Raw genomic sequence first — 17,734 nt, 5'->3', positions numbered from 1 at the left:
ACCCACTTTTTCCAGCAAGCCGGGCTGGCTTAGGAAGAAATTTTTTAAAATTTTTAAATGTTTAATTGGTTTGTGTTTTTTAAATTTTGGGCCAAATTTATATAGATTTTAATTGTTTTTAATATTTGTATTTCATGTTTTTAATTCTGGCTGTGCACCGCCCTGAGTCCTCAGGGAGAAGGGCGGTATATAAATTGAAAAATAAAATAAAATAAATAAATAAATTATATCACCTAAATGGATAGTTTGATATTGACCTGACAAATAGAATAAATATGTTTATAACTTAATAGCATTGCAACTCCAGGAAAAAATATCTCCAAAATTTTTGACAATAATGAGACATGTAAGCAATGCAGTCAAATTTTCAAAACAGTACAAACTAGAAGTTAAGATTACTCGAAAACTAGAAAGAAAATAAAGAAATAAAAAGAAATAAAAAATAAAGAATTTTCTTATTATGTAGAAAATACATTGTGACTATCACTTGTGAAATATGCAGCTAAATACAAGTAGTATAATATAATAAGAGTAGAAAATATTTATTTACTTTATTTATTTATTTGTCAAACAAGTATAAGATAACAGATATAAGTATAAACATGATTATGAAAACAGGATAAGGATACAAATAAATGGGGACAGTAGGACAGGGATGGTAGGCACATTGGTGCGCTTATGCACGCCCCTTACAGACCTCTTAGGAATGGGGTGAGGTCAACAGTAGACAGTCTAAGATTAAAGTTATGGGGGTTTGGGGAAGTAACCACATAGTCAGGTAGTGCATTCTAGGCATTGACCACTCTGTTGCTGAAGTCATATTTTCTGCAATCGAGTTTGATATTATATTATGTATGATATTATATATCTGACAGATGTAAGGATAAGACAAGATTGATAGAAAACTTTGCGATTGAATCGATGTACTGTATCTGCTGAGATGTTCTAAGTCATCTGCTTACCTTTCATGACTCTTGACTGAGAAATTTCTGCCTCCTCATTGTCCTTTGCTGGCCTTGGGAAGAGTACAGAATATGCAAAGCATGTGCGATTGCATAGACAGCTGTGTAGACAGTGTAGCTGTGGGCAGTCATGCTGGTTTCAAACACGGTCATGGGGAGACTCTCAAGTTTCTCTTCTCCATTGCAGATAGTGTCATCCTCTTCCTTTACAGAAGAAGTTGGGAGAAAACAATTGAACATTTGTTGCCAGAATTCTTTTAAGAAATTGTCTTCTTTGTCCAAAGCCGGGTTTCTCATCTGAACAAAATTTTGGAATCCTAATACTTCCACTGATTTTACTGACAAAGACAGAGCCCCATGCATGAAATTAATGTCCCAACTCCTTTGAAAGAGAACCGATGAGAAGTCAACATCTGCCGTCATCACCCAGACTTTTGTACCATAAACTACATTACTAAACTCCAACAAATTGAGTAAAAACCTTAAATTTAATATACTCGTGAATTCTCTATGAAACAACACAATATTAGTGGTGCTGTTGAAAACCGTGTTTAAAATTGCACGGGATCTATCAACAGTTTTTTCATCCTCGCTGAGAAAGCCAGATGGTAATTTTTCTATGAACTCAAAGCAGACGCCTCTTTTGGAAAACATGGGAAGAATATTCCTCCACAAAGTCTCAGCTATGTTGCTAATATTAAGGTAAAGCACTCCAACCCAGGTCCAGCCAAAATGCAAAAAAAGCTGGAGAAATCCTTTGTACTGGCGGAGAGCATTTGGGAGCATCCAGTAGAAGAAACGAGATGGAGTTTGGGTCTTGGTCTCTAGAGTAGAGGCATATGCAACCTAAATGAAACAAGCAAAATGGGACAGATAAATAGTTAGGACCACTGACAATTTTTTCCCCTTTGGCATTAATAACATTGCTACATTTTCAGGTAAGATCATTCAGCCATTGTATTTTAGGTCTCCAAAATACATAATAAAAGTAAAGAAATATCACAAAATGTAAAAAGTTTAAAAACTCACTCTGGGTTTTTCTTAAAGAACTTACCTGTGGAAACTTGTAATAAGTCAGGATAGTAGCCATATCCAGAAAAGCCATAGAACCTGGTCCCTCAATAACTGCTATCAGATTATTCTGAAGACCACATTTATAGTTAGGGATGAATCCATTTGGAGCAGAGAGAAGTTCCATTGTAGCTTCATATGTATATATTGGATTAAAAAAGTCATTAAAGATGTTGAAGCCCAGGGTGACATTGAGTAAGATGAGGGAATTTTCATTAATCTCTTTCGCAGCAAAAATCAAAGCTAAGATATGTTGGTAGGTCTGAGTGAGCAATCTGGAAAGAAAGACAGAAAGAAAGAAGGAAGGAAGGAAGGAAGGAAGAAAGGAAGGAAGGAAGGAAGAAAGGAAGGAAGGAAAAAGAAAGAAAATTACTGTATTACCTCTGATATGTCAGAAGCTTTTAAGAGAAGTTCTTCATTTGTAGGTTAATAAGGTGTAATTCGCTAAGCATGTCAATAGTGAAGGATTGAAATATAAGAAACAGAAAAAAATTGTAAGTTTAAAAGGCTTACATATGATCCAAAAGTATTTCCTGGAGTGGGGGTCTTCTGAACATCATTGTATTAATAAGAATGAAAGACTGTGATAAGATACCACCAATGATCCTGTCTCCTGGCTGATAATATTTATGAATGATAGTAATGGGCTGGGACCTGCGGCATTTTAACACTGGAACCTTGCAGACAATCTTAGGAAGATGCATGAATGCCAGTAAGTTAAATATTATAACCATGAATGAAAATCTCCTTGTAAAAGAACCTTTATCCATTGGGTCCATAAATGCTGAGGCAGCCTCAAGTTGGAGATCCTAAGTCAAAGAAGCATAGGGGAAACCATCTCTTACTAGCCTGTTAATGCAGACTCTCTCTGTTAGCATATTTCATTCTGAAGTGCTAGAGGATATTCAAGTCTTATTTACTTGGATTTGTAATGTCATGAACAGCGACTTGAATTCTCCACAGACCCAAAGAAGCTGCAGACCAATTCCACGTTCATAATTATAGAGTAGGTTATCATGCCTGTGTTAATTCCCAAGCCATGATTTTTCTCTAGATTGAAAGCAACACAAGGAGGCAGCAACATTTAAATAAATATTTAAATTTTAAAAAAGCACTCTGGAAGGTTGTTGTTGTTTTTAATTCAAATTTTGATAGCTTTTAGGAAGCATAACATGGCACTATAAAATTATACTTGAAATCATTTTCTTTTTGAGAAAAGAAAAGTATCCCTCTTATTTTGATTTATCTTAACATAACCTCCATAATGATATTACCTATAATTACAATGAAGATCTGAGAAAATTTACCTACTTCAAAGTTGGCAATCATTAATCTAAGAAACCAAAAAGTTAGAGAAGGGCAGCAGCCATAGCACTGACAAAAAATACAAAAAAAAAAGTGTGTTTTTATGTCAGCTTTATTTTCATGGTTTCCACTCATTCAGGGTTTGGTAGTAGAGCCCTAAGGCTTCAATCCAATTATATAAATCCCTCATAAATCCAATTATATAAATCCCTAGCCAAAACTAAATTTCTCTTCCTTATTTATTTTTATGTACTTATTTCTTTAGCTTCTTTTGACTACATCTTCGTTGCTTTTTATTATTGATGTTGATTGTTTCTATTTAGTATCCTATTATGAATTATGTTGATTGCTATTTAGTATCTATGTCAATCATTGTTGCATCTTATGATTTATGATGGTTGCATTCATGATTATGATCATGCTATATCACTTGTTCCTTGTACGTGTCCTTGTGTGTCCCATCTCATCATTGGCATCCTTCAGTCTCAAGAGACTATGGTAATGTGCTCTGGAAAGAGGTCCTAAAACAGCATCTAGTGTGAGTAAAAAGGCCAATTCGAGAGAGTCAATCCCTTCCACACTGAGGGCAGATATATTCTGTCCCCTGCCCAGCCCCCAGATTTCGCTGATTCCAGGACTGCCTCTTTGCCTCAGCCTGCCAAACAAGTGTCTCTTCGAATTGGAGAAGGCCATGCTGCGTCCCATCTCACTTAGCCAATAACTCCTATTCTATTCTATTCTATTCTATTCTATTCTATTCTATTCTATTCTATTCTATTCTATTCTATTCTATTCTATTCTATTCTATTCTATTCTATTCTATTCTATCCCATCTCATTGATACAGAGACTCTGGCCTGATTCTCGTGCATGCATTCAAGTAAAGGGACAGTAGCTTCTAAAGGTCTTTTTCTTGAGACTCATCATTAACTCTAAGCCTCATCTTTATTTGTTACCAGAGAATGGCTGCAAAGTGGAAAGCTAGAGATTTAAATAAGAAGAGTTTATTTGGTATTAGAGGGTTGTTGGGGCCACATGCATGCACACAGATTCATACATATAAGATTTATATATATAACAAGAATATTATTTTTCTTTCAGTTCTACTTGGCTTCTGCCATTCTATCATCTGCATCATCGGCATCTAAGTAAGGAAGTGCTAATTAAACTAGCAGATTGGGGGGGGGGGAATTACTGAAAGAAACCTGATCGAACTAATCACCAAAAATACTTTGTATGTCGAAATTTCAGATAATGTCAATAAAATGTGACAAATAAAAAAAGTATGTAGTAAAATTTAGCAGGGAATCCTGTTTAATTACAGACAAAAATGAATTCTTAAAAAAGGATCTACTGTACTTAGAGTGCATTGGGTGAGAAAAAGGCCACCAAAGTATTATTTGAACCTTGGTCACACACTAATTAGATCACAGAAAATGAAATGAGGCATATCAGCTTGATTGAGAAAATCTAGCTTGAAAGTAAATCCTGACAATGGGTAACAAAATTATACCTGTTTTTGTAAAGATAAAGGAATTTGAAGCAAACTTTTCTTCAATCAAATAGAGTGTCATCTAGAGATGATTCCTAATCTTACTGAACCATGTCCAGTGTTAGGGTTTAATTAGGATGCCCTAATTAAAACATGAGCCTCGAGCCAAGCTTCAAAAGAAATCCAGTTATTTATTAGAACCTTCATATCGGCACATTCAAAAGTGTAACCAGCTCTGATCCCATGTAATTTATGTCCCAATCATGACCCTGTTTCCCCCATCTCCCCAGGGTGTCTCAGCAATCACATTTGCCAATGGAGCAATTTCGTGGGTAGTAGAGCTCATTCCCCTCTGGCTGCTGTGCGTAACCCTGGGATACAGCCTTGAGAGAGATAAGTCTGGAATGTGCACCTGTCTTTGGCTGCCATGCTGGTTTGTCAGTTTCCCATCCCCCTTGCCTATGGCAACTTGAGAGTAGGCCAGGGATGTTTTGCGATTTGACATACAGTAAAGGATGAACAGACATCATTTAAATTGCACTATGAGAACAATATGGACTGTGTGAGAGTCCATCTCAGAGACAGCAAGAACAGAAAGAACATACACAACTGCCTGTGATGTTACTACTGTAAGAAGGTTAATGCATAGAATGGCCTGCTTTGGCAAGTACAGTTTAAATATCAGGTAGGAACCACTGTGTTTTCACAACTGGAGAAAAAGGAAACAATGTTGAAACATAGTTTAATTCACTCTTTTTATTAATTGTTCCCTTTTATTAAGATCTGGTCTAATTATAATGATGTAACATTTGGGGAAAAAGATAAAAGCCAGGAGCCCAGCACTAGAGGCCAAGATGGCAAAGATCTCCACAGCTATTGTATATTTTCCTTTGGTGCTTATGTAGGCAGGGACAAAAGACAACCAGACACTGCAAAACACCAGCATGCTGAAAGTAATCGACTTGGTTTCCTGGAAAGTGTCTGGTAACTTCCTGGCTAGGAAAGCTGCAATAAAACTAACAAAGGCCAGGAAGCCCATAAAACCTAAAACACAATAAAACATTGCCACCGAACCTTCATTACATTCTATAATTATTTCACTATTTATGGACCTCACGTCAAAGTCTGGGAAGGGGGGAGAAATTCCAAGCCATGCCATACAAAAAGTACTTTGAATAAGAGAACAGGAGAGAACAATGGAAAGGGCCAGTCTTTGCCCAACCCATGTCCTCATCCTTGATCCTGGTTTGGTGGCCATGAAAGCAAGAACCACAGTGATGGTCTTGGCCAACATGCAAGAAACAGCCACGGAGAAGATGATCCCAAAAGTAGTCTGTCGAAGGAGACATGTCACCTTCATGGGCCGACCGATGAAAAGCAGAGAACAAAGGAAGGAGAGGAGGAGGGTGATAAGGAGGGTGTAGGAGAGGCTGCGGTTGTTGGCTTTGACGATGGGAGTGTTGTGGTACTTCAAGAAGATTCCTAACACAAGGGTTGTGATAAAAGAAAGCACAAGAGCTGATGTGGCTAAGCCTGTCGCCAACAGGTCTCCGTAAGATAGATAACTTACATGCTTTGGCATGCATAAATCCTGTTTATTGTTTGGATATTGATCTTCTGGGCATTGGAAGCAATCATCCATATCTAGAAAAAACCAAATGTATTTATTTAAGTTAAAACACTACCAGAAAGCCCTTAGTATATTGCTGCTATCATGTCTCCTCTAGTCCTTCTTTTCATTATACTAAACATACCCAGTTCCTGCAACCGTTCTTCATATGTTTTAGCCTCCAGTCCCCTAATCATCCTAGTTGGTCTTCTCTACAGTCTTTTGAGAGTCTCCACATTTTTTTTTACATCATGGCGACCAATACTGAATGCAGCATTCCAGTAAGAGTTGGAAGGGACCTTCTAACTCTATTCTCTAACTAAAGGTGATGCACTTATGAGGTTATATTTCCCAATTCCCTTATTTCCCAATTCTTTTTCTTGTTGAATTGAGAAAATGGAGAAAACTCCTAGCCTCAACTAGCTCAAGTGTCCCTCTATTAAATGTTCCTCCCTCTCTGCCTCTCTTTTTTTTACCTGTCTGATCTGAGATCTTCCCCTTTGGACACGGAGTGCAACCATAGCAGCAAAACAATTTTCCTTCAATTTTGGTCTTCCTGTAACCTGAATGGCACTTCTCATTACAGAGTGAGAGGGGTCTTTCCTGTTCAAAATAATAATAAATAGATAGTTTGCAATATAGAAAAGTTTTCAAGTGCTATATCTGTAAAAGTAAAAATATCCTTTCTGTCTGATATGGCCGAAACAAAATAATGAAAAATCTTGGGAAATTTGAGGGAAGAAAATCCTTCCTATTACTTAGGCTAGGGTCAATTTTGTGACACTTGGAAGCAAAGAGGCAGAAAGAAAAACTAAGGTGTGTTAATAAAAAAAAAAAACACCCTGAAAATTAGATCACCAGATGTCATCAAACATAGAAGCAAATTGTTTCCTGAAACATTCAGATAAGGGGTGAAATACAGTTCCGGTTCTGACAGGTTCTGAAGAACCGGTAGTGGAAATTTTGAGTAGTTTGGAGAACTGGCAAATGCCACCTCTGGCTGTCCCCAGGGTAGGCTGGAAATGTAGATTTTGCAATATCCTTCCCCTAGGAGTGGGGAGGGAATGGAGATTTGCAGTATCCTTCCCCTGCCACGCCCACCAAGCAACACTACACCCACCAAGCCATGCCCACAGAACCGGTAGTAAAAAAAAATGGATTTCACCACTGATTCAGATGCGTCTAGATAAAACAAGCCTGAGGATATCATGTTATGACATTTCCCCTTCTAGCCAGCAGAATTGCTGACAAATAAATGGACCAATCTCATTCTTTGTTGACTTTAATAGTGGTGTGGTTTTGAATTGCATTTATCTTTTTTAGTTGTTGTTGTTTATTTCTGCTTTTATTCCACTTCCACTCTAGCCTAAAGCTGGGAATTTCCACAATTATGTGCCGCCAAGTACATGTACTTGAACAGCATTCTTCAAAATGAAAAAAGGTCTTCTACAGTCACAACAGAAGCCTAAGACTGAAAATCAAGCTTGTCAGATGTTCCATCTTTTCTATCCTGCTCTATGGAGTAGAGAGTTGGTCTGTGACAGAAAACCACATGAAGAAACTAGAAGCATTTGAAATGTGGATTTACAGACGGCTGTTACGTATAAGCTAGGTTAACAAAATCACAAATGAGGAAGTGATAAGCCACCTGGGAAAGCCAAGGGAAATCATCAAAGCCATTAAAAAGCAAAAGTTGGAATATTTTGGACATGTGATGCGAACACCCTGAAAAAGATGGCATCTTTCACTTAATCTTCCAGGGAAAGATTGAAGGCAAACAAGGTGCAGGCAGAAGAACATCATGGCTTCAAAAGCTAAGGGAGTGATTTGGGTAAAACTCAGCAGCACTTTTTCATGGGGCTGTTGACAAAAATAGGATTGCAACATGATTGCCAATGTCCGATGATGGATATGGCACAACAAGAAGAAGAAGTACATGCACCAGGAATTTAGACTCTCAATTGACAAGATTGACAATTAACATGGTTAACTGCCTAAAAAAGCAATGTTGCAGTCTCAATATGCAATTTGGAAAAAGTCAAAACTAATAGAAACCATTCCGGAAAGCATAGGCATGTACTTTCTGCAATCATCCAGATCGAGTTAACTTGGATTAGGGAAAAAGAATTGAATCTCTCCAAGATGCCTTTGTGTTCAATAGAAATGTCTCCATAGCTGACAGTGATTTTAAAATCCATAGCAATCATTAAGAAATGAGTCTGGGATTTTTGATAGTCCTTAACATTTCTAGAAAGGATGCTTATCATCCAGTTCAGGCAGAAGGATTGGTATTTGCTCACTTCAGCCGTATGATTATACAATCATTGATTATTAAGTTTAGATGCAGAAAAAAATGCAAATAAGGGATCCTTGGTGCTTTCTGAGCTTGCTTGTTTTCTTGCAGATGTTTCATTACCCAAACTAGGTAACATTCCTCCCTCTATGTATGGGATGTAATGACAAAGGACCTGTCATATCAACCCTGAGCTGCAAGTATTCTCTTTTATTGTCTATGGAGATTCTCCGTCAGCCATGTTATGAGTGTCCCAAAGGTGCTTTTTCAAGAAGCAATTGGCTTTTCTGGTTTTTCTTTGAAGATGTTTCTCTTCTCATCCAAGAAGCTTCTTGAGCTTCATAGGATATTTCTTGTGGTGATGAAATAAATGAAAATTAACATCTAAACTGCCCAGCCTTCTTAAAGCTAAAGGTGTAAAAATCTGATAATAAATTACTGCTACTGGAAATGTTAAATCATAGCTAATTAAACTGTCCAAGTATTATTTGCTTTAATAAATTAATATTTTTTTAAATATTTATTTTTTCTGGAGTATTGGAGAGAAAGGAATTAGGCAATATTAAAATTGTTGCTATACAGTAGGTTATCTAAAAGCAAATGTTAAAGAAATAGTCAGAAGTGGACATTTCTTCAGAATGAAGGGAAGACAATATAAGCACTTTGTAATGAGGTATGAACCTGAAAATCATGACTCATCGTAATAAAATTGAACCAAGCCATTATGAAATAAGATGACTCTCACCTGATTAAACCGGTTGGGCCAAATGATCTTCTCTTCAGAAATAGTCAATGGTTCATCAGAGAGTGTTCCTGGATCTATCCTTCCAACTTTGACTCTAAGAAATGTCTGATTTGGAAATGTGATCCAGTTTATAATATCAAATCCTGCAACTATTTCCCCATTGCTATCAAAGGAAATCTCTCCAGTACTGCTATTAAATGATATACTCTGCAGAAAATGGTGAAGCTTTAAAAACACAAGATAAAAAAGGTACAAAGGTAAGAATGCATTTTAATAAATCAGCATCCATACTGTAATTAATTGCCCCTCAAAATGCTACTATAATGTAAACAAAGCAATTCAGCAAATAAAACATTTTATACACTGCTAGTAAAGTATTTAGAAATAACCATTACTACATGGTTCCATTGAAAGCTTCCATATATTACTACAAAGGCCTATAAACCAGGCAACTATATATTTTATTACGAATGAATGCCATATCACAAAGAAAAGTCAAAAAGATAAACCATGTTCTCTATATCATAGAAATTGCCAAGTTTGTATTTGCTAGGATAAAATTGCATTTTATTCATTTTTCAGTCCAAAATAAGAATGTAATTTTAATTGTTTTTGATCATTCACCTTAAATGGAGGGAGTGGTATGGTGGCCTAGAGGTGGAACTCTCGCCTCCCAATCAGGAGGCTATGAGTTCGATCCTAGGTAGAGGCAGATATTTCTCTCTCTGGGCACAATGAGAATATATCTGCTGAACAAAACTCTGCATTGGTGACAAGAAGGGCATCCTGCCACTAAACACTCTGCTAGCTCCATTCAGTTGCCCAGACTCCACCCCACAAGGGATTATGGGGTCATTAAAAGAAGATGATTCACCATAAATGGATAATTTGATGATGAGCCCAACAAATAGAAAAAGAATATTTATAGTTATACGTTAATAGTATTTCAGCTTCAACAGAACTGATGCTTAAATTTGGAGAACAATGAGACATTTAAGCAATGCAGCAAATGCTCTAAATAGTACAAATTAGAAGTTAGCTGTAAAACTTGAAAGCAAAAAAATACATCTTATTGTGTAGAAAGCAAAGCACAATGTATAAAACATACGATATGAAGTTGGTGCTCACATTGTGATCATCACTTGAAAAATATACAACTAGATCAATCATAAATATTGGATTGACTAAAAGCTGAATTTATATGTGATTTGCTTGAGGATAAAAAATCTGACTTGAACTGATAGTGGCGACCTGCGGGTCACTTTTCTAAGCCGCGTGCATGTGTGCAAGCTGTGCGCACTAGCAAATGGTGGTAGTATTATGTGAAATCCACCTCTGATGGTGACTATCACTTGCAAAACATGTAGCTGGATCAATCACAAATATCAGAATTTAATAAAAGCTGAAAACAGATCTGATAGGCTTAAAGGATGAAAAAAAAAAGGCCGATAGACAACTTTGCAACTGAATCAATGAACTATATCTGCTGAGATGTTCTAAGTAGTCTGCAGTACTCACCTTCCATGACTCTTGATTGAGAACTTTCTGCCTCCTTGTTCTCCTTTGCCAGACTTGGGAAGAATACAGACTATGCAAAGCATGTGCAATTGCATAGACAGCAATGTAGACACTGTAGCTGTGGGCAGTCATGCTAGTTTCAAACACAGTCATGGGAAGGCTCTCAAGTTCCTCCTCCCCAGTGCAAAGAGTCTCATCCTCTTCGTTTATAGGAGTCGTTGGGAACATACAATTAAACATCTGTTGCCAGAATTCTTTTAAAAAGCTGTCTTCTTTAGCCAAAGCTGGGTTTCTCATCTGAACAAAGTTTTGGAACCCTGATACCTCCACTGATTGCACTGAAAGGGACAGAGCTCCATGCATGAAATGAATGTCCCAACTCCTTTGAAAGAGAACCGATGAGAAGTCAACATCTGCCATCATCACCCAGATTTTTGTACCATAACCTAGATTGCTAAACTCCAACAGGTTGAGTAAAAACCTTACGTTTAATATACTTTGAAATTCCCCATGAAGCAACACAACATTAGTTGTGCTGTTGAAAACTGTGTTTAAAATGGCATGGGATCTGTGAACAGTTTTTTCATCTTCGCTGAAAAAGCCAGCTGGTATTTTTTCTATAAATTCAAAGCAGACCCCTTTTTGGGAAAACATAGGAAGAATATTCCTCCATAAAATATCTGCTATGTTGCCAATGTTAAGGAAAAATAACCCGATCCAGGTCCAGCCAAAATGCAGAAGGATCTGGAGAAGTCCTTTGTACTGACTAATTGCATTTGGGAACATCCAGTAGAAGAAATGAGATGGAGTTTGGGTCTTGATCTCTAGAGTAGAGCTATATGCAACCTAAAGGAAACAAGGAAACTGGAAAGGTTTAATGTCCGGGACCTGCAACATTTTAAAATTAATTTTCATTATTTTAATTAATATTATTTGTGAATAGAATAGAATAGAATAGAATATAGAAGAGAAGAGAAGAGAAGAGAACAGAATAGAATAGTAAATAGAAGAGAGCAGAGCGGAGCGGAGCGGAACGGAACAGAACAGAACAGAACAGAACAGAACAGAACAGAACAGAGTGAGTGGAATGGAATGGAATGGAATGGAATGGAATGGAATGGAATGGAATGGAATAGAATAGAATAGAATAGAATAGAATAGAATAGAATAGAATAGAATAGAATAGAATAGAATTCTTTATTTTCCAAGTGCGATTGGACACATAAGGAATTTGTCTTCAGTGCGTAAACTCTCAGTGTATATAAAAGATATCAGTGATAAATCATGATCATTTAGATCTTTAAATGACATTCATTCATTTTATGAATGTATTTTCAAGCACCTTGAGATTCAAGGTGCTGGTGTTAACCTATAAAGCCCTTCATAGCTTAGGCCCAGGATATCTGTCGGACCATCTCCAACCAGCATCGACTTCCCATCGCCTGCTGCGTTCCCACAGAGAGGGCCTACTCAGGGTGCCATCAGCTAGACAATGTCGGCTGGCGACCACCAGGGGTAGAGCCTTCTCTGTGTCCGCGCCCACCCTTTGGAATCAATATCCCGTGGCTCTTCAGCTGGCCCCCAACCTTCATACCTTCGCCGTGAGCTTAAGACCTGGCTGTTTAAACGCCCTAGCCAGGACTGATGGGGTCTACTGTTTTAAATTGGTTTTTAGTCTGTTTTAGTCTGTTTTAATTTGTCTTTATTGGGATTGTTTCATTTGATGTGAGCCGCCCTGAGTCCTTTGGAGAGAGGGAGGCATATAAATCCAAAAAATAATAAATAATAATAATAATAATAGTATTTTATGTCTGCTAAATATACAAGAATAGTAATAAAATATTAGAGAGACAAGATACCTAATGAAATATTTGAAAAGTCATAGGTTTAAAAACTAAGCATGTGTTTTCACCAAAACAAAAACTCACTTGTACAAACTTGTAAGGTGTCATGATGGTAGCCATATCAAGAAAAGCAACAGGACTTGGTCCTCCAATGACAGCTATCAGATTATTTTGGAGATGACATTTATAGTTAGGGATGAATGCATCTGAAGCAAAGAGGAGCTCCATTGAAGCTTTGTAAGTATGTTTGGGACTAAAATAGTCATTGTAGATGTTGAAGCCTAAGGTCATGTTAGCTAAGATGAGAGGACTCTGATTAATCTCTTTCACAGCAAAAACCAAAGCCAAAATGTGTTGATAGCTCTGAGTCAGCAATCTGCAAAACAAATAAATAGAAAATTACTGTATTGCCATTGGCATTTCAGAAGTGTTAAGAAGGAGAGATTCTTCTCTAATAAGTTGCTAAGATACAATACATCTATTAATAGAGAAAGACTGAAACATAGCTTTAAAAAAAGAAAACGGAAAACTTGCTCCCAATTTTAAAACACACAATTGCTTACACATGATCCAAAAGCATGTCCTGGAATGGATGTCTTCTGTATTGTAATATGCTCATATAAATGAAAGACTGTGAGAAAATGCCACCAAGAATCTGGTCTCCTGGCTGATGATATTTAGGAAGGTTAGTAATAGGCTGGGTCTGGGAGCATTTTGACACTGGCACTCTGCAGACACTCTTAGGAAGGGGCACTAATACCAATAATCTGAATATTATGATCATGAACGAAAATCTCCCCATAAAAGAACACTTCTCCATCTGGCCCATTAACTCTGAGGTAACTTTTTCTTAGATTCTAAATCATGTCTTATTAGTCTGGTAATACAGTCTTTCTCAGTAGCATCTGTAATTTCTGAACTGGGATATTTAACTTCTTTTTTCTTTGGTCTGTAACATCATCAAAAATTACCAGAATTCTCTACATAGGAAAGTGGAAAGTTTCCCAAAGAAGCTTCAGTCCAAGTCGCTATTTGTAATTATAGGACAATCTTCTGGGTGATTCGCATGTAATTTCTCTCATTGATTCTCTCAAAGATCTCACTACCAGAGATCATTAAGAGGGGAAAAACAGAGAGGACAGAGGAACTAAGAAGTGGGACAAAAGTTACACAGAAAAGAAATCCAAAATCTAGATGTGTCTCTCTATGGGTTTTCATGCTACATCTCTTACATTGGTCCCCTTTCACTCAGGAATTTGGAAGCAGAGGAATTAAAACTTAGTTATATAAATCCTTTAACTATGTGTTTTTTAAGGATCTCTACCCAAGGCCGTCTAGAGACAGAAAAAAAAAATTGCTGTCTGAATCCCACGCCTTTCTCCCAGGTGAAGGAAAAGTGGCTGCAATTAAACAATTCTTTCTTTTCTTTCCTCTTTTCTTTCCACTTTTCTTTCTGCTTTTCTTTTCTTTCTCTCTTTCTCACTCTCTTTCAGGGGTGCTATTCAGCAGGTTCTGACAGATTCTGGAGAACCAGTGGCAGAAATTTTGAGTAATTCGGAGAACCGGCAAAGACCATCTCTGGCTGGTCCCAGAGTGGGGTGATAATGGAGATTTTGCAATATCCTTCCGCCAGGAATGGGGTGGGTATGGGGCAGGGGTGAAATCTACTTATTTTCCCTACCGGTTCAGAAGCGATATTCTAGGCTTCTTTGGTTGTTTTGTTGGCTTTATATATTTTAATAGAATTAAAGATACTCAACTCCTCATAAATCTAGTTTTTAATATTCTTTGGAAACAAAATGGACCCTGACATAATGGAAGAATAACACTAGGAAGAAGATATTGGAAATGTTATCAAAAAACAGGCACATACTATCACCTGTGGTGGACATGCCCAAAAGCAAAAGAATTTTGGGTGAAAATGCATACCTAGTTAGAAAAAAAAATGTTAAAACAGCATATAGATTTTAAACCAGAACTATTTTTGTTAGGCATAATACCAGAAAAATATGATAAAGGGAATGCATATGTTTTAACAGCAGCAAGAATTGTATTTGCACAATATTGGAAAAGTGAGGAAACACCTACAAAAGAAGACATAATTTAAAAAATATTGGACTGTACAGAAATGGACAGATTAACACTGACGATAAAAGAAAAAAGAAAAAGAAGACACAGAATATTTTTGAACTTGAGACTTGTTTTATTAATGATTGGACATCAGGGGTAGAAATTAGGAATTTAAGGAGTATTACTCTGTAAACGAATGGACTCAGACAGTACACTGTTCACCAAGCACATATTGTATGTAAAGAGAAAAACAATTAAAAAAAAAACACTAGGAGGAAGAAGAAGACATTCTTTGGAAGCAAAGAGTGTACAATATTTCCTACTTGACAAACTAGATTTAGTCATTGAAGTTATCCGGGGCAACTCATAATGATTTGCAATGTATTGTAGCTATGTATTATCTGTCTAAGTATTACAGGGAGTAAATGTGATGGAATTTTGGCCATTACATTGGAAGAAACCTTGTACTTTATTATTGCATTTATTTTCTTTTGTAGAAATTTGAAGATAAATAAGTAAATAATTCTTATGCCACTACTTATTTTCTTGTTTTAATGACCATCCATGATTATTTTCCGGTCTTGAATACCACATCTTGAATATCCATTTTGTTTGTTTAAAATCTGTGATCTTTGGCATTTTGACTGGAATGATGGGATTGAAAGTTATTTTTTAAAAAAATTGTTTCCTTTTATCTACCACAAGAAAATAAATTTAAAAAGTTAATCTTATTAGCAAGCTTCCACTGAATTACCCTCATACAACATGTTATTCAGAATAACAGAATAACAGAGTTGGAAGCGACCTTGGAGGTCTTCTAGTCCAACTCCCCACTCAGGAAACCTGCTGCCCCACTGCTCAGGAAACCCTATATTATTTCAGACAAATGGTTGACCAATCTCTTCTTAAAAACTTCCAGTGTTGGAGCATTCACAACTTCTGGAGGCAAGTTGTTACACTGATTAATTCTTCTAACTGTCAGGAAATTTCTCCTTAGTTCAAGGTTGCTTCTCTCCTTGATTAGTTTCCATCCATTGCTTCTTGTCCTGCCTTCAGGCGGTTTGAACAGTAGGTTGACACTCTCTTGGAATCCTAATTTTAGAATCCTAATACCTCCACTGATTTTACTGACAAAGACAGAGCCCCATGCATGAAATTAATGTCCCAACTCCTTTGAAAGAGAAACAATGAGAAGTCAACATCTGCTGTCATCACCCAGAGTTTTGCACCATAATCTACATTACTAAACTCCAACAGATTGAGTAAAAACCTTAAATTTAATATACTCGTGTTCTCTATGAAACAACACAATATTAGTGGTGCTGTTGAAAACTGTGTTTAAAATTTCATGGGATCTATGAACAGTTTTTTCATCCTCACTGAGAAAGCCAGCTGGTAATTTTTCTATGAACTCAAAGCAGACGTCTCTTTTGGAAAACATGGGAAGAATATTCCTCCACGAAGTCTCGGCTATGTTGCTAATATCAAGGTAAAGCACTCCAACCGAGGTCCAGCCAAAATGCAAAAAAAGCTGGAGAAACCCTTTGTACTGATGGAGAACATTTGGGATCAGCCAGTAGAAGAAACGAGATGGAGTTTGGTTCTTGGTCTCTAGAGTAGAGGCATAGGCAACCTAAATGAAACAAGCAAAATGGGACAGACAGATAGTTAGGACCACTGACAATTTTTTCCCCTTTGGCATTAATTACATTGCTACATTTTCAGGTGAGATCATTCAGCCATTGTATTTTATGACTCCAAAATATATAGTAAAAGTAAAGAAATGTCACTAAATGTAAAAGGTTTAAAAACTCACTCTGGGTTTTCCTTAAAGAACTTACCCGTGGAAATGTGTAGTAAGTCAGGATAGTAGCCATATCCAGAAAAGCCATAGAACCTGGTCCCTTAATAACTGCTATCAGATTATTCTGAAGACCACATTTATAGTTAGGGATGAATCCATCTGGAGCAGAGAGAAGTTCCATTGTAGCTTCATATGTATATATTGGGCTAAAAAAGTCATTAAAGATGTTGAAGCCCAGGGTGACGTTGGGTAAAATGAGGGGATTTTCATTAATCTCTTTTGCAGCAAAAACCAAAGCTAAGACATGTTGGTAGCTCTGAGTGAGCAATCTGAAAAGAAAGACAGGAAGGAAGGAAGGAAGGAAGGAAGGAAGGAAGGAAGGAAGGAAGGAAGGAAGGAAGGAAGGAAATAACTGTACTACCTCTGAAATGTTAGTGGTTTTTAAGGGAGGTTCTTCTTTTGTAGGTTAATAAGGTGTAATTCTCTAAGTATGTCAATAGTGAAGGATTGAAATATAGGAAACAGAAAAAAATTGTAAGTTTAAAATGCTTACATATGATCCAAAAGTATTTCCTGGAGTGGGGGTCTTCTGAACATCATTGTATTAATAAGAATGAAAGACTGTGATAAGATACCACCAATGATCCTGTCTCCTGGCTGATAATATTTATGAATGATAGTAATGTCCTCGGTCCTGGGGCATTTTAACACTGGAACCTTGCAGACAATCTTAGGAAGAAGCATGAATGCCAATAAGTTAAACAGTATAACCATGAATGAAAATCTCCCTGTAAAAGAACATTTATCCATTGGGTCCATAAATTCTGAGGCAGCCTCAAGTTGGAGATCCTAAGTCAAAGAAGCATAGGGGAAACCATCTCTTACTAGCCTGTTAATGCAGACTCTCTCTGTTAGCATCTTTCATTCTGAAGTGCTAGAGGATATTCAAGTCTTATTTACTTGGATTTGTAATGTCATGAACAGCGACTTGAATTCTCCACAGACCCAAAGAAGCTGCAGAC

The 17,734-nt window shown here is 36.9% G+C and overlaps 1 protein-coding gene across 1 annotated transcript; it reads right to left on the bottom strand.

The window, feature by feature from the left end:
• Window positions 1-5,571: 5,571 nt before the first annotated feature.
• Window positions 5,572-16,893, bottom strand: LOC139324539 (vomeronasal type-2 receptor 26-like). Its single transcript, XM_070954250.1, has 7 exons — window positions 16,750-16,893; window positions 16,195-16,541; window positions 12,923-13,214; window positions 10,995-11,840; window positions 9,477-9,701; window positions 6,915-7,041; window positions 5,572-6,473 (listed from the first exon to the last, which is right to left on the bottom strand). Exons 1-7 carry the CDS (start codon window positions 16,891-16,893, stop codon window positions 5,572-5,574), a joined length of 2,883 nt encoding a protein of 960 aa, XP_070810351.1.
• Between the last annotated feature and the right edge of the window lie 841 nt (window positions 16,894-17,734).

Source organism: Pituophis catenifer, unplaced genomic scaffold, assembly GCF_029215685.1.
Source record: "Pituophis catenifer annectens isolate HBS135680 unplaced genomic scaffold, rPitCat1.0.hap2 SCAF_15, whole genome shotgun sequence".
Lineage (NCBI taxonomy): Eukaryota > Metazoa > Chordata > Lepidosauria > Squamata > Colubridae > Pituophis > Pituophis catenifer.
Note: the sequence above shows the minus strand (reverse complement) of the source record. Positions and strands in the feature narration are given on the sequence as shown.

Excerpts from the sequence above, each read along its gene's own strand:
- LOC139324539 (XM_070954250.1), bottom strand. The coding sequence starts at position 16,893 with ATGGAACTTCTCTCTGCTCCAGATGGATTCATCCCTAACTATAAATGT. Across the intron at positions 13,215-16,194 it reads TTGTTTCATAGAGAACACGA|ATTGCTGACTCAGAGCTATC; the intron begins GTATATTAAATT and ends TTTGTTTTGCAG. Across the intron at positions 6,474-6,914 it reads GAAGATCTCAGATCAGACAG|ATATGGATGATTGCTTCCAA; the intron begins GTAAAAAAAAGA and ends GGTTTTTTCTAG.